A 16,237-nucleotide genomic window follows, 5' to 3' on the forward strand; every position below is an offset into this window, starting at 1 on the left:
CTTTTTTTAATGGGAACTACTCTAGCTATTTTCATTTGTTGTGGAACTTTACCACGAGACTAAGACAAGATCATAATTATGTAAGAGGGGAAAGTATTTCATCAATAACGTTTTTTAAAAGAAAATTTGAGATACCATCGTACCCCTTTCTTTAACCTTTTTAGTTTTGAGGTTTAAAATGTTGGTTACTAGCTTTGAGAAAATTATGAAACTCAAAATCAGAGTTGGGAATATTTTGGGCAAGATTAGGACCAGTTGGGGCCAACAGTTTACATACACCTAGTAGACAAACAGTGATCCTAAAATGTTTACACTTTCACTCATTCCTGCCAACATATGATTTCATGGATGCAAGACAAGTATGGTCTTTACTAAATATATCTGGCATATACTTAAAATAGATACATATGGAGACATATATATATGGTTCATAATAGATATATTTCCAGTTTATTGGACGGTCAAAAGTTTACATACACCAGCCCTAATACTTGGTAGCACTGCCTCCATTCGTCTTCACATCTTTCGGTCGACGTGGACAACTAGACACTAGCTTCTTGCAGACCTTCCCTGGGATTTTTTACCACTCCTCTTGGCAGATGGCATACACTTGAGTCACATTACTTGGTTTCCTTGACAGAACATGCTTTTCGAGTTCTGTCCATAGGTTCTCAATAGGGTTCAGGTCTGGACTCGAGTGTTTCGGGTCATTGTCATGTGGGAACTCAATTCTGACTAAGATTGAGGTTCTTAGCGGACCTTTTCAGGCTTAGCTGAAGAATTTTCAGGTAGTCCTCTCTCTTCATGGTGCCATCAATCTTCAGGAGTGAGCCAGTACCACTTGCTGCAAAGCATCCCCACAACATGATGCTGCCACCGCCACTGCCCAGGTGTTCATTAGCATACTTCAGTATGGCTTTACGGTGTCGGTCCTGGAGTAAAGGCTTCTTCCTCGCTCTGCAGCCTCTCAGTCCATGATCATGGAGGAACCGCTTGATGGTAGAGAGGGATACCTTGCTTCCTGAAGCCTCCAGATCCTGGCCCATCTCTTTTTTTGTCATCCAAGGGTTAAGCTGAACTGTACGGACAAGTCTATGTTCTGCTGTCTGGTTGAGTTTTCTTCGCTGTCTCCCTGATCTTTGTAGAGTCTGCACTGTGCCGAGAGTGTTATGCTTGCGTATTATGTTTTTCACCGAAGCACGAGGCATGATTAGAGTCTTCGATATGACTCCTAAAAAGGAACCGGACTTGTGTAAATCAACAACACGTTGCCTACGGTCTTCGGTATATTGCTTTGACTTCTCCATGGTGCTAACATGGCTAATGTTGCAGTGCTGATGAACATTGGTGGTAGCATTTATAGATACCAACACTGAATCACTGCAGGAACTTCGGGTCAATATTTTTTACCATTAGTCTATTCAAAAGACAAAATCCTATTCATCAGGTCAAAATCTAGCTTTGCTTGACATAGATGGAATGTGAATCATGCTTCAAATGTCATAGGAAGAGATATGAATAATTCTGCGGTCATTATTCAAATGACATTAAGGCATTATCACATTCCTCAAGTCATTAAAAGAAAAATCAAGTCCACCAGAAAGCCATGGCGCCTCTTTTAACGCATTTTTTCACTTCAACAGTCAACTGTAAACTTTTGACCCATTGATTTTTTAGAAATATACATGTAGATATTATAAACCATGTTATATATATCTGAGTATTTTATATGAAATATACACAATGGGCATAAAGTATTTGGATAATTCTTCTAATCTTGGCAATACAACTGGTTGAGGGACAAACAATGATTGAATAATACGACATCTTTTTCACCAGGCGTATGTAAACTTCTTGCCCCAACTGTATATTAACAAAAAAAAAATCATTAAACAACTCGTCAATTTCTGAAGGATTGTCAATGTTATTGCCATCCTATTGAACAAACTAAGTAGTTCATTAGTATTTGATTTCAAAACTTCGTCTACCTTCCATGTGCTCTTAATGTCATATTCGTATTTTTTTTAAAAAAACTGACAAGTACATTTGTTTAGCTATACGCAAACTTGATGTGAGGATATTGCGGCAACGATTATACTTGGATCTGTTTAAACCATAAAGATATCTTTTATATTTATGGAATAATTTGTTTTTATTTATAGATTTTAGAAGGAATTTGGAGATCCAGGAATTCCTTGGAATTTTGTTTGCAATTGGAAGATGTTGGGAATGGAGTGGGATTGTTGAATTAAAAGTTGTTGTGAATATATTGATGAAATGATATGAAATCTGCATATTACTTTGACATGACACGAATATAGTTAACAGAGTGAGGGCGATTAGTATTATTACCTACGAATGAAGAAATGAGGGCGTAAGTGGGGGTAATGGTCAGATATATCCGATACTAAATGCCAGAGGCGATCACGGAAGGAAAAATATTATCAATCAGAGTAGATGCGACATCAGACATATGAATTGATTTTCTAATAAGCGAGATGTAAAGAGTTTGATAGCATTCGGTTAATAAAATATGAACAGCTGTGGTATTCATGATGTTTTAGAATGTTGATTAAAATCCCTCATAACAGTATACATGTCGTATTTTCAAAGCTCCTTTTCGAAAGAAGAGCTTTAATTGATTCATAAAATTCAACAGTGCTAGGTCATGTAGGTGGTCTATAAATTTCACCAGTAATAATGTTACTTCTATTGGGTTATTGGATTGCAATAAACATACACTAAATTGTTTCATATATTACATTAATTTCGTCTAGTGATAACACACCTGCTTGTTGTTAACCCTAATTCTCCCGGGGGGGGCATAATGCCCTCCCCCCTCGACAATTTTTGCGATAGGTCCGCTGCGCAATTTTTTTTTTACCTCGCCGCTCGCTGACTTTTTACTTTCAAGTCTCGCGCATATTTTGAGACCAAATTTGTGATGCCCAAGTACGCGGTTACGACATAACGCAACATTATTTAAGTGCATGTCAGACCCAAAATTGCTCAAAAACGTGATTTCATGTACAAATCCAATGCAAATTATGTATTTAGCCAAAATTCATAAATGTATCATTATTTCTACTTTTACTGATTAAACATAATTAATTTTGCCTTGTTTATGACCAGAATTTAGTCTGGAACGATATCCATAAAAAACAATAAAATACATAAGATATCGGTCTTGTTACCATAATTTTTTTAATTCACAATTGTTGGGAATGCTCTAAAGAATATTATCACCAAAAAATAGCATTCTAGGAGCTATATACAGTGAATCAGAGCAAAAAGTATGATTTCATGAATAAATTAGCATAATTAATTCATATTTAATAAAAAAAATAAATTCAGTGAAATTTACCAATGCAACTGCGTAGATTACGTCATTCTCTACCATCTTGCAAATTTTCGTCATGATCGCGCAATCCGAGGCTGAGATCTAAAGGGGGGCCATAATGCCACCCCCCCCCCCGGAATGACAAGAATCAAACTACCCCGGGAGATTTAGGGTTAAGATTGTAACCACGAATATTTAACAGAGGGAATGTTGATGAGTCGTTTAGCCATGTTTTACAAATACCAATAACAGCGTCTCTGAATTCAAGTTTGTCGACGAATAAGTCAAAATTTTTGTTGAGGCTCCTGAGAAACAAATAAATAATTGGGATGTAAGATGTTATCCAACGAAATAAACTTTTTTTGGTTTCCTCTAGATCATAAGGGTTTATGGCATACAAAACCAAGACTGTAATCTAGTAGTGATTCGGAATATACACAGAACAGGGCTATTGGGAAATTGCACAAATTTACAAAAGGACGCAGCCCCTCCCCCAACCCCCGTCTCGGTCCAACCCCAACCACCATTTATCATATGAGACTGGTGGTACGTAGACCTATAGGTCTTCGCAGGCAAGTTAAACATTGAATAGGTCGAAGTCGATATTCTCTATTTACATTGCATCGGTGTCAATATCCTGATGATGGTTAGACTGTCGTGACGTCACCAGAGAGAGAGAGAGAGTTGCTTCGATGCCTTGACAAAATTAAAACCCACGTGTACTCTACCACAAGTTGACAAGGTAAGATCTTATTTGACTGTCTAACGAGGAACGCAAAAAAAGGAAACATGTCGAATGCTAAGCCATGTTTTACCTATTTCGCAGGTCGAGGGTTGGCCGAAGTTACTCGCCTTGCTTTGAATGCAGCAAAAATAGAAGTAAGTTTGTTTTTTTTCGCTTTTTATTCGATTTCGTTTGATCAATTTTCAGATGGAATTACATTAAACACTTCTTACCCGCATGCGCAGTGCAAAACGAGCATGTATAACCGTACATGATTGAGTGATGTAGTTAGACTATGGTGCATGAATGTACAGGAATTCTATTTAATATTTATGTGCTCAAACATCTCAATAAAATATCAATTGTCTGTCTTATGATTATCGTCTTGATTGAATTTTAGAGACCGGGTTTTAATACATGTATATTTGAAATTATAACTGCAGCTTTTGTAGATGGGAGTGTTTGTTTACAAGCTGAGATATAGAAGGCATGACGAAAGTGATATAGATAATATGAGAGCAAGCTTTGAGGGGAAAGGTCACATTATAACCAGTTTAAAGATTTGGTATACATGAATTAGACTGCAGATCACTGCAACCAATGGCGGCAATAAAATTGGGGGTGGGGGCTTCCAAAGGAGAGTAAAAACACTTTCAATACGTAGTATGGGATGGGCAAGGTGCGTTAATATGTCAATGCATATGTTATCTTATATTTGGTATACTTCAATGAACACACTTAAAAATAACCATAGAAAACACTATCAAAAAACAGAACTGGACTATTTCAATAGGCTCGATATGGTTCTTCTTTTCTTTAATTTATACATTTTGAAGGAAGCTTTTCCCCAACATGTAAAAAAAAAATGTGTTTGTGATATCTTTTCTAAATTTTATTTAGATTTCAGTCTTTAAAATGTATCATCTTTTATTTACCAAAACTTAGAGAACATTTTATTGCCCTGCATTTTCTCATTATAGCGAAGTGTCCTGGGTGTATACTGTATTTCTTTAATGTGCAGATTGGAAATAAAGTGATGTATAAGACAACTTATCTCATAATCATGATCAAGTGCACCGATATACATTATTTATGATGCAAAAATAGGTGCCCAAATTCGTATTACTTTTCTTTCTGTATTGTTTTTTATTTAGTATGATGAAGTCTACTTGCAAACCAGGGAAGAATTCCTACAGCTCATTGCAGGTAAAAAAAAATGATTTTTAATGGATCATAATTATGAGACCATTGGTGCCGTACTTACGGTACTGAAAATAAAATTTGAATTGTTTCTCTAAAGGTTCTGCCACATTTCACTCATTCCTATGACACTGCAGATAAAATAACATATTTGATTAGAGGTTATGTTGATCAGTTTTATTCCAGTATCCAAAATAAACATCTTGTGTCGGAGGGGGCTTGTTGCACCCACAAATGTAATAACGCCCACAAATGTAATAACACTTTACCCACAAATGTAATAACGCCCACAAATGTAATAACACTTTACCCACAAATGTAATAATTTTTGATCGCCCACAAATGTAATAATGACTTTACCCACAAATGTAATAAATTTGAAGGGATCTTTGGCGAATCCGTTCTAAACTAAAATCCTATAGTAATGCGTTCATATAGCACAAAAGTGCAAAGTCTTTTTTCAGACCGGGTTAATAAAACATCAAAGTACAAGTCCAAAGTCTTTTTTCCAGACCCGGTTGTTTCAAAAATTATAATATAAATCCAAAGTCTTTTTTCCAGACCCGGTTGTTCAAGAATTTTAATAAGTCCAAAGTCTTTTTCCAGACCCAGTTATTTCAAAATTTATAATATAAGTCCAAACTAAGATACGATAATGATATTCCTGTGGAAAAAATGGGAATCGAGCTTAGTCTTTTCTCCAGACCCAGTTAATTAAAACTGGTGGAATTAATGTCTTTGTTGTTGTTTCAACTTATACGGTGTATATTGTGAATATATGCACTAAGAGTAAATTGAGAATCAAGCGTAGTCTTTTCTCCAGACCCGGTTACTTGTTATTTAAACATTATGAATATTAGTTTCAAAACAGTATAAAGACCCCCATAATCTTATTAATGCTGGATATAGCACAGTCTTTCAGCCCGACCATTTTTTTCTTCAAAAAAGCGCTAATAGTAAGAATTTAAAAAATCAAAGTCTAAGACCAAACAAACCTTCAACCTAAGAACCTGTTTTAAAAGAGGTTTAGAGTGTTGTCTTTATTCCAGACCTAAAACAGTTACGAAAAAAATCTTCTAACATAAGACCTTATATTCTTATTCTCGTGGAATAACACGAGTTTTAAAACGTACTCTTTCCTCCAGACCCGGCTGTTAAAAAAAGGAACTGAAAAACTTCAAATCTAAGACCAAATTTCCAAAATTTCACCCAGTAAAAATATGTCTTTTTTTAGATAATACTACTACCCCTACTAACGCGTGGGTAAAGCAGACATCCTTTCTCCAGACTTGGTTACTATTTGAAAAATAAAATAATTTTTACAAATATTCTAAAACGAATTCCCAATAATCTAATTACTGTGGAACAACATGAAGACCGATTGTCGAAGATCGACTTTCCTCCAGACACAATTATTTCAGGAATAAAAAATCAATAAAACTCAACCCCCAACAACGAATCTAAGAACCAACAATCCTCCAAATTAAGACCATGCATGTAGAAAAGCGCATGTTTAGAGCGTTGTCTTTATTCCAGACCCGGTGATTTAAAAATGATTTAAACAATCCTGAAAACAAAAGACTCATATTCTTATTCTTGTGGAATAACACGAGTATTATGCTTAGTCTTTCGTCTGGACCCGGTTATTTAAAAGATAAAGAAATATTGAAAAAAAAATGACAGCTGAGACCAATCTTCAAAATTAAACCCACTTAAAATGCTTGGGCTTCGAGTGTTGTCTTTACCCCTCACCGACGTATATTATAACTTTTGAAACGACCGGGTCTGAATAAAAGACTTTAGACTTGCATTTTAATTTTTGAATCAACCGGGTCTGGAAAAAAGACTTTGGACGTATATCATAATTTTGAAACAACCGGGTCTGGTGAAAATACTTTGGACGTATATTATAATTTTGAAAAACCGGGTCTGGAAAAAGACTTGGACTTGTACTGTAATATTTCATTAACCGGGTCTGGAAAAAAGACTTTGAACTTTTAAGCTCTTTGAACGCATTACTATAGGATATTAGTTTAGAACGAATTCGCCGAAAATCACTTCAAATTTATTACATTTGTGGGTAAAGTCATTATTACATTTGTGGGTAAAGTGTTATTACATTTGTGGGCGTTATTACATTTGTGGGTAAAGTGTTATTACATTTGTGGGCGATCAAAAATTATTACATTTGTGGGTAAAGTGTTATTACATTTGTGGGCGTTATTACATTTGTGGGTAAAGTGTTATTACATTTGTGGGCGTTATTACATTTGTGGGCGATTATTACATTTGTGGGTGTAACAGGGTTTCCTTTTATTTTGAAGTTTTATTTTTTTTCATTTGATTATATTGTGATAAATAGTAGGCTTATAGCACTCACGATACAGCGATCTTCAACTATACAAAGTAGGGTTATAAGATCCAAAGGCACATCTAAATATTTTTTTCCCAATGATAGGTAAAACAAAATAGAATAACAAGGTGAACTGCCAATTCGTCTAAAGCCAGCTCGTCCACTCATCATATGGTCTAGCTTGATTTCGTCTAATGCCATTACGTCCATCAACATTTCGTGTAACAACCATATTTGGTCCGATAAAATTTTGGTCCAATCATCACTTCGACTAATCATCAGTTCATCGATGGCCATTTCGCATTATAACCAGTTGGTCTAATATCCATTTCCGTTTTTTTCATTTCGCCCAATTAACACTTATCCAGTTAGACCAAATGATTAATGGACTACATTGCTATTGGAGCATCTGGTTATTAGACGAAATGGCAATTAGACCGTGTTGGTAGTGGACGATTAATGATAAACCAAAACGATAGAAGACGAGTTGGTAATTAGACTAATTGGCATTAGACCAATTAATAGGGACCCATTCCATAAATTATTACAACCATGGTGACATTTCCATTTTTGCTTCCAGGTTATAAGGGCTCTACAACCCATCACTCTAAGTTTCGCATAGAATAGAGTCGCAATATACAGCGGGAGATTGTTTGTTTATGAAAACTACATGGGTAAGAAAATGAGGAACTTCACGCTAATTATTAGGAATTTGTCGTTGTTAATATTATCCATGTCCAGATGGTAAACTGATGTTCAAGCAAGTTCCCCTGCTAGAGATTGATGGAGAGAACGTTATAGGAGTGAACCTGTGCTCCGATATGTCTGTAGGAAATACAACTTCAAAGCCAAATCCCCAGAGGACCAAGTCAAGTAGGCATTTGTTACACTCGACGCCATCCACTTTCCCATGATGAGCATGTTATGGTAATGGCGTTGGTGGAAGTGGTGGTGGTGGTGATAGGGACGATGATGATGGTGATGATGATGATAAAGATGATGGAGAAGATTGATGAGGGTGGTGATGGTGATGATGCAGGAACCTGTCCACAAAGGATTAATATATTGTTACCGGGGGTGCTGAGCATTGTCACAGCACCCCAAGTAACAATAGATAATCCTCCGTGGCCAGGTCCATGTGATGATGGTAATGACGGTGATGACGGTGGTGGTTTATGACGGTGATGACGATGATGAAGGTGATGATGATCGTGCTGATGGTAATGACGACGACGACGATGATGATGTGGTCAGTGGCGGACCTTGACCCGGAGGAGACAAAGCATTGGGGGCACAGCATTGTTCACAGACAATGCAGTGCCCCCCCCCCCATGCTTTGTCTCCTCCGGTTCACGGTCCGCTACTGGATATGGTGGTGATAATGATGTTAGAAATGATAATCACACTGATGAATTATTTGTTAACTTACGTATTAGGACGACTCCACCATTTTAGAATCAATGATAATTCTGACAATAATGTAACAAAAGAGTAATGGAAGGAGTGCATATAGTGACCAGTTAAAACGGTTTGTATAGTATGTGTCATTTGTAAAATAATCTATAGTAGTACGGTATGCAGTAATTTTTTCTCTCTCTGAAAGAAGACAAAATTAAAGGAAAGGTATTCGATAAACGCCAAGTGGAAATAAGAATAGTCAAGTACACAGGATAATATTTTTAATGTTATCATATTGAAATAAAGATGTTTATTCAACAAGTTCAAATTTCAATGTGTCCTCTTGGCCCCTTGGAAGCGGGGACTGCTGCGTGTATTATTCACCATAAGCAGCACCCCTTGGAAATCTGCGGAAATCATGAATTTATCAATACATATAATTACTTTCATTTTGTAGCGAAGCGATTTGTTTCATTCAAACCAGCACCCCCTATAGTCAAATGAAGTATACATACAGATGCACTTTTTTTTTATAAATGATGGTTTTAGATCCACATTTACTCATGAATAAACCATTCGCAACTTAACATAATGTTCTGTCTACGAAACACACACTGTTCCAGATGTCAACATGTTTACCGGGTGAATCAGTTTCCTCGTCTAGTTTGATTAAAAACAAAAGCTGTTGTTACTTCCTCTGATTCACGTTGACATTCACCTTTTTTCCTTTTCCATGTTTTTATTTCACTCTAAAACAGTGTAGTATTTTCTTAACCTTAAATTAAGATTAAATGATTTATAAAGCGCAATGGAAGAAGAAACAAAATACACGTCTGAGTATGACGCATTGATTGATTGAAAATCACGTTTATTTCCTTCAAACAGATACAAAATAATATTTGACATAGTAACGAATACAGTATATATTTCGACACAATATTGAAGGAGGCGAAAACCCGAAAAGCAGAGCTTTAGTTGGGGTCGCCAGATGCAAATAAATAACAAGTTACGTACTGTAATGACATCATATGAAATTGCATATAAATAAGAAAGTTAAGAGTATAAAAGAAACATACAGTAGATGGAGAAGAGGGAGAAGAAATGTAGGCATTAGAAGATAAGTTCATTTGAATAAAAGAGTAAACTGGTCGCAATTACGTAACATTGGTACATGTATAAAGAGCTTGACTGACATTTGTCTAATAAAATAAAATTAAATAAAACTTATTCGTTTAACGCTTGAATTGGCATAACCAGTGCATTTCGGAACCAGATATGAATAACATATGTTGCGTTTGGTGAGCTGAAAGGGGGCTATTATAGTATGTGTAGAGTGTAGAATTTGTGGCGCACATGGGGTTGGGGTGATTGTTTTGAACACGTCCAAATCCTTTATGCGTTGATATCTTATCAATCATCAAAGATGCCAATGGATACACAGGCTTTTCGGTTTTGTTTTGTGTTGAAATTGTGCTTATTTAATGGATTGTATTGTGGTTGATAATGGCCGTTTTTTAGAGAGGGATAGTGGTTGAAGCTCTAGGTAGTACTACTAGCATGGTGATATCTGGAATAGGAAAGAATGAAATTGTTATAAAACAATGGGTCATTGTGTCATTAGTTAATTAATGTGGAAAATAAGAAAACATGATGGCTTTATTGAAATTACTGATGAGTTTGTCTACATGTTTGTTGAAGGCACAGTGGTAGGATTGTAATGTACTGATTAATGTTTTGATCTTATTCAGACTATTATGTTTCTTACATTTGGTGGCTGGAAAAAGGAGAGTTGTTGATGAAAAATTTGGGTGGTGAGAGGATGGCCCATACAGGGAATACATCCTCTCACCTAGTGTAAATTTTGCGACAATGAAAATTTGAATTCAAAATTTAACCAAATAGACCTAATGTTTGCTTTAAATCTTGGAGAAATTGCTGGTAGAAAGTCTAGAACTGCTAAATGTTGTTAATTTTTTATTGAACATTAATTTTGCGCAGTTTAGTTGAAGATTTATCTACAAATAATTATTTTTGTCGTAAAAGCAACTGTTGTTTGGTTTTACCGATCACCATTAGACTACCACGTTAGATGTGAAAGCAGATGAAAAAAGGAACAGTTAACGATAGGCCTACTACTCAACATAGATATGATTACGAATCTGGATGATGCCACTCGTGTAACCTTGAGCGTTTTCTGCAAATCGGCAAAATCCAATTTGGCCGCCAAAATATGCAAATCATCCATGAAAATCATAGAATATATTTCAACATTAAGATTGGCTGTCATTTTGTGAACATTATTTGTCTCCACCCAAATTTTATACTATGCGATAAGTTCCTATGTAGCCATTTTCAATTTAAAAATGCATCATTTATCACCTTCATTACACAACATTCTGATATATCTCATTAGAAACCATTATTTGAGACAATGATTCACCCTCACAATAATAATAGCGACATCCATTATTGTGTACGCACAGATATTGCCCAACGATGAAAGTTAAACCGGCTTTACGAGTTTTCTTGGACAATCATGTTGTGCATCTTTGAAAAGGAAGTGGCTTCCCTCGAACGTATCACTGTAGAGGGATAAAAAAGTCATCAATCACGTGACATATAATAAAAAAAAACTTGTTTTCTTTGTAATCATTTTCATTTTGTTTTTTTCAAGTGATATGTAAGTTAAACCATTAAGTGTTGTATCCATGTACTTCCCCAAAAAATGAAAATGCCAACATAAAAAACGAGCGTTATTTAGTGACGACAAAGATTCTGCTTACGAAAGGTAATGAAATGTTTTGAAAAAGTTTAAGATGTGAAGAGCGCCGCATACTGCGTTCCAGGAACAGAGCATCCAGCTAGGTGAATTTTGCCCACACCATGGAACTCTCTTGTAGGTCCATGCTTATACAAATGCGGTACCAAGATCTGAACATGCAAAGGAATCCACATTTAGCGAATATTAGGTTAAGTGCACCTTTAAAGAAAGGATGTTGAAGAAAAATAATAGAATTCATTTTCTAGCAATTTAAATTGAACTATTTTGTTTTTAATTTTGAAGAATATGGCCCAATCATCAGCTGCCACTATTAATGTTGCAAATCTCTCTCCCTCTCTTTCTTTGCTTCTCTCTTTCCTTCTTCCATTTCTACTTATTTACATTTTACAATTATGTTCTGTAGAGTTGATATGTTATCCATGGGAGCCAGGGATATGCTAAGATCGGGATTTTCTGCCGCCCAATTCCAGAAAACTCGAGAAGAACAGGAAACAATGCTCCAAGGAGCTGTCAAACAATGCAAGAACAGATACTTCCCCGTCTTCGAAAAGGTAAATCATAATATCATTCCGTTTATTTCCAATTCGGCTTCTCCTATTTCGTCCAATTGCCAACTTTTCTAGTATCAGTCGATCTACCGTCGGTTCGTCCACTATCCACTTCGGTTAATTGACAGTTCGTCCACTCATCATTTCTTCTAATAACCAGTTGGTCGTCCAATAGCCATTTATTCCGTAGACATTTTGGACTAAGTGTTCATTGAGTAAACTGAATGAAAATGAAATGGATATTAGACCAAGTGGTTATGAGACGAAAAGAATATACAAAATGGTGATTAGACGAAGTGATGGATGGACCAAATGGTTGTTGACGAAATGTTGGACGGAGTAGCATTAGACTAAATGAAAGTAGGCTGTATGGTGGGTGGACGAGTTGGTAGTAGGCGAATTGGCAATTTCGCCTCCTACTTCACAGCGTGTCATGAAAGGGATGCGTTCGTGCTTGTGAGTGCTTGTGTGTGTGCGTTTGAGGGTGATTGTGCGGGTGTGGGTTGATGTGAGAGAGATCGCGGTGTTAGGAGAAGGGTCGAGGGATAAAGATCGATTAGAAAGCGATGAGAATGACCAACCCCCTCATATCATTTGATCTTGGCCATGAAATATGCAAATGAAACATATGAGGACTGCATGCAAACCCACATAAGGTGTGAAGACTTTAAAGTAAAGAGAAAAAATCAATTCAATAATGTTTCAATCTATGTAAATTGGAACATTTCCTTCACTGGCTTTAACACAGATATTTACAGAAAATTGTGCACGTCGGCATGGATGTACAAACATTGTAATATAATAACATCAAATGAATTAAATTAAACATTTGTGAAAATTGCAAATGTAATGAAAAAATCATATGGGCCATCGCAGCAACTTGTCTACTCCGTCTGTCATTACTCTTGATTTTTTCTCCAATCTAGCTCATTGAATTCGTGTTTCAAATAAAATACTAGTATTCCAATCCGGGACAAACCACATGATGAAGTGCAAATTGCATCTTCTGATTTTGTTTATGGTACAGTAACTCCCATAGGAACCTGGAAAAACTGCATTTTTGCTGATAAACGCCAAGCTGGTATATAAACAATCACCCATAAAACATTTTACGTCTAGGTTACTCAGTCACAGCGTCTGACCCTATACACGACAGATATTACTCTCGGTCCTTTTGATAAAAGTGGAGACAATATATAAATGGGAGAGTGGGGATTTGAACTCACAACCTTGTAATTATGAGTCCAATGATCTAACCACTGGACCACACGACTATCAAAGCTTGAAAAAGGGAAGCTTATCGCCCATCCATATATATCTATATAATATTGGATGGCCTTGAGGTTAATACAAGGAAATATTGGACGAGCTTTGCATAAATATTGGACGAGTCGAAGACGAGTCCAATATTTTGCAAAGCGAGTCCTATATTTCCTTGTATTGACCGAAAAATGGGACATCCAGTATTATGATTATTATTCATACAGAGAATTTTAGCAAATAATTTTTAACTTACCCTCCCGCCCTGAGACTCTGACTCTGCTGTATGATGGGGGACCTAAAGCTACGCACTTTGTTTTCAAACAATAAAAACTGTCCCAATTTTAATATTTCAACAAATTATATTTCACTAATTTGTGGCAAACATTCTAAAGATCATTAACCAAGTAGAAAATATCACAAAACTCACTAATACGAAAATCCCGTCGTGTTTTTCGAAAACCTCTTAATTTCGCCGCCCGATGTAGAAGGGGTCCTAAAGCTACGCACTCGATTTATCATGCAAAAAAATAGTATTTCCTGAGCCTCAATTTCTAAAATATATTCAAATTATTAAAGGATAAAATGAAATTAAAGCGAATATAAATCCAAACTTCCTAACAGTTGTTGGTTTTCTCTGCATTTAGAGATTTACTGCAGCCTCTGTAGAAAAAATTTAATTGGAATTGTTCATCAACACTGCAGTCACAGTTCCACACACAGTGAGCATTTGCCATTGAAAACTGCATGCGCGCGCGATGAGTGGTGCGTACACTTAGGGAATTCCCCATCTAGTCGTCCAATATTTTCAATATTGTGTCACCTCGGAAAAAATATTAGGCGAGTTCAACAAACTTTTTAAGTGGGTCGAGTGCACCAACAAAATAACACTTGTATTTGGGCTCTAAAATTGTCTGTATGAATAATAATCATAAATATCAGCACAGTCCAATTAATCCGGAATGACTCAATTTAATAGAACATTGGATACCAAAATACTGCTATTACCCATTTTTTCGTGACTTTCATTTAGATTCTCGGCGAAAGCAAATCAGGGTTCCTTGTCGGAGATTCTCTCACCATGGCAGACTTTATGTTTTTCGATGGCCTGAGCTACGTGAACGAGATCCCGAGAATCAAGCCCTTACTAGATGACTTCCCTAATCTCCAGGTAGGTAACTGTTAATCCCTGCCCATGGAAAATTGAAGTATCTGACACAGTAAGCAGTCCCCTTCCTGTGATACAGTCGGTATTTGGCAAAAAAAGTTGTCAGAAACTTATATTTTCATTGAGACAATTAGTAGCTTGACGAAGTTGTCCGAGACATCGTAGACATCCCTTTTCAAAACTGCAAAGGGAAGTATATAAATTTGAGTTTTTTCCGAGAGCTAAGCGTCTATCTAAATATTGTGTAGATCTGGACAGAAAATAATGTTTTTACTTGGGTCTAAAAAGCATACGGATCCAAAGGCAAACAAATCAAAACTAAGTGTAGGGGGTGGCGGAATTGTCCAGGACACCCAGAATTTGTTATTACCCATGAGTGCCATGAATGCCGATGACCCAGTTGCATAGCAGCTAATCATGCTAATTGCATCAATTTACAATAACCGTGCCATAAACCATCGTAACAAATTTTGGATATCCTTCTTACTTTGAGGTATAGATGAACGTATGTTATAGTTCTCCGTGAAATTCACCATTGATGGGAAAGAAGATGTAGTGTGAAGTTCATAGCATTCTTTATCCATTGGTTAGTAGGACCCATGCTTTGTCCAACAAGATATCGGATCTGATAATTTTCCTTGATTTGGATTAGCCGAGCAGCACTGTTGCTATGGTACATGTACATTAACTATCGGATAACACAAGCTTTGTCCGATAAAATGTCTGACGACTCCGTTCATGAAACTCCTAAGTTGTACGCTAACAGCGTCAAAAGGAAGTCCAAGAGATTTAACTGATTATTACTCTTTTACATGTTATGAACATGCCTATTTCCACCTGCTGTTTTTGTTTTTCTCTCTCTCTTTCCTTTTGTTTTCTTCTCCAACAGAAGTACATTGTCCACTTCTCAAACCAACCGGGACTCAAGGAATACCTTTGTAGCTCTCGACGCCACCCACCTCCCGATGATGAGTATGTACGGGTCGTCAACTTGGTTCTTGACTGGTGATTGGCACGATTTACAATATGAGGCTTTCGCTTCCTAAACGCAGGACGGATTCACGAAATAGGAAATGTACTGTCGAATGCCCTTCATGAAAACGAACAACCCAGAAGTCTTTGTAGAAAATTTTGGAATAAAAATCAATGGAATTTCATATGATACTGATCTATTTTGTACAATTGACAAAAGCCAAAAACAAATTGACAGAAAACAAAAAATATAATAAACAGAAAGAAATGGAGAGAGAGAGGGCGGGGGCAATTAATAGGACCGCAGACCAGCCCTTTTGTGCACCTAAAGCATTGTCTAGTAATCGACTATAGGGACAAAACGCATGATAGCAAGGAAATTAAAAAATACATAAATATCATACATGCTCAACGGGATGCTTTTAAAATGTCCTTAGAAATTGACATGCTTGTCCCATAGTTGTACGACATAAGTAAAGATAATTGGATATG

General features: G+C 36.4%; 2 protein-coding genes across 2 annotated transcripts; one reads left to right on the plus strand and one right to left on the minus strand.

Annotated features, from left to right (window-relative positions):
• Positions 1–725: 725 nt before the first annotated feature.
• LOC121412930 lies at positions 726–1,307 on the minus strand. The gene has a single exon (XM_041605693.1). It carries the CDS (start codon positions 1,305–1,307, stop codon positions 726–728), a length of 582 nt encoding a protein of 193 aa, XP_041461627.1.
• A 2,752-nt stretch (positions 1,308–4,059) lies between these two features.
• On the plus strand, positions 4,060–15,861 carry LOC121412629 (glutathione S-transferase alpha-4-like). The gene is given in 7 exon segments (XM_041605409.1): positions 4,060–4,219; positions 5,219–5,270; positions 8,359–8,418; positions 8,421–8,490; positions 12,201–12,348; positions 14,639–14,776; positions 15,663–15,861. Coding segments are annotated over 7 exon segments (678 nt in total). The 5' UTR covers positions 4,060–4,129; the 3' UTR covers positions 15,783–15,861.
• Positions 15,862–16,237: the final 376 nt, after the last annotated feature.

This window comes from Lytechinus variegatus, chromosome 4 (genome assembly GCF_018143015.1).
Source record: "Lytechinus variegatus isolate NC3 chromosome 4, Lvar_3.0, whole genome shotgun sequence".
Taxonomy (NCBI): Eukaryota; Metazoa; Echinodermata; class Echinoidea; order Temnopleuroida; family Toxopneustidae; genus Lytechinus; species Lytechinus variegatus.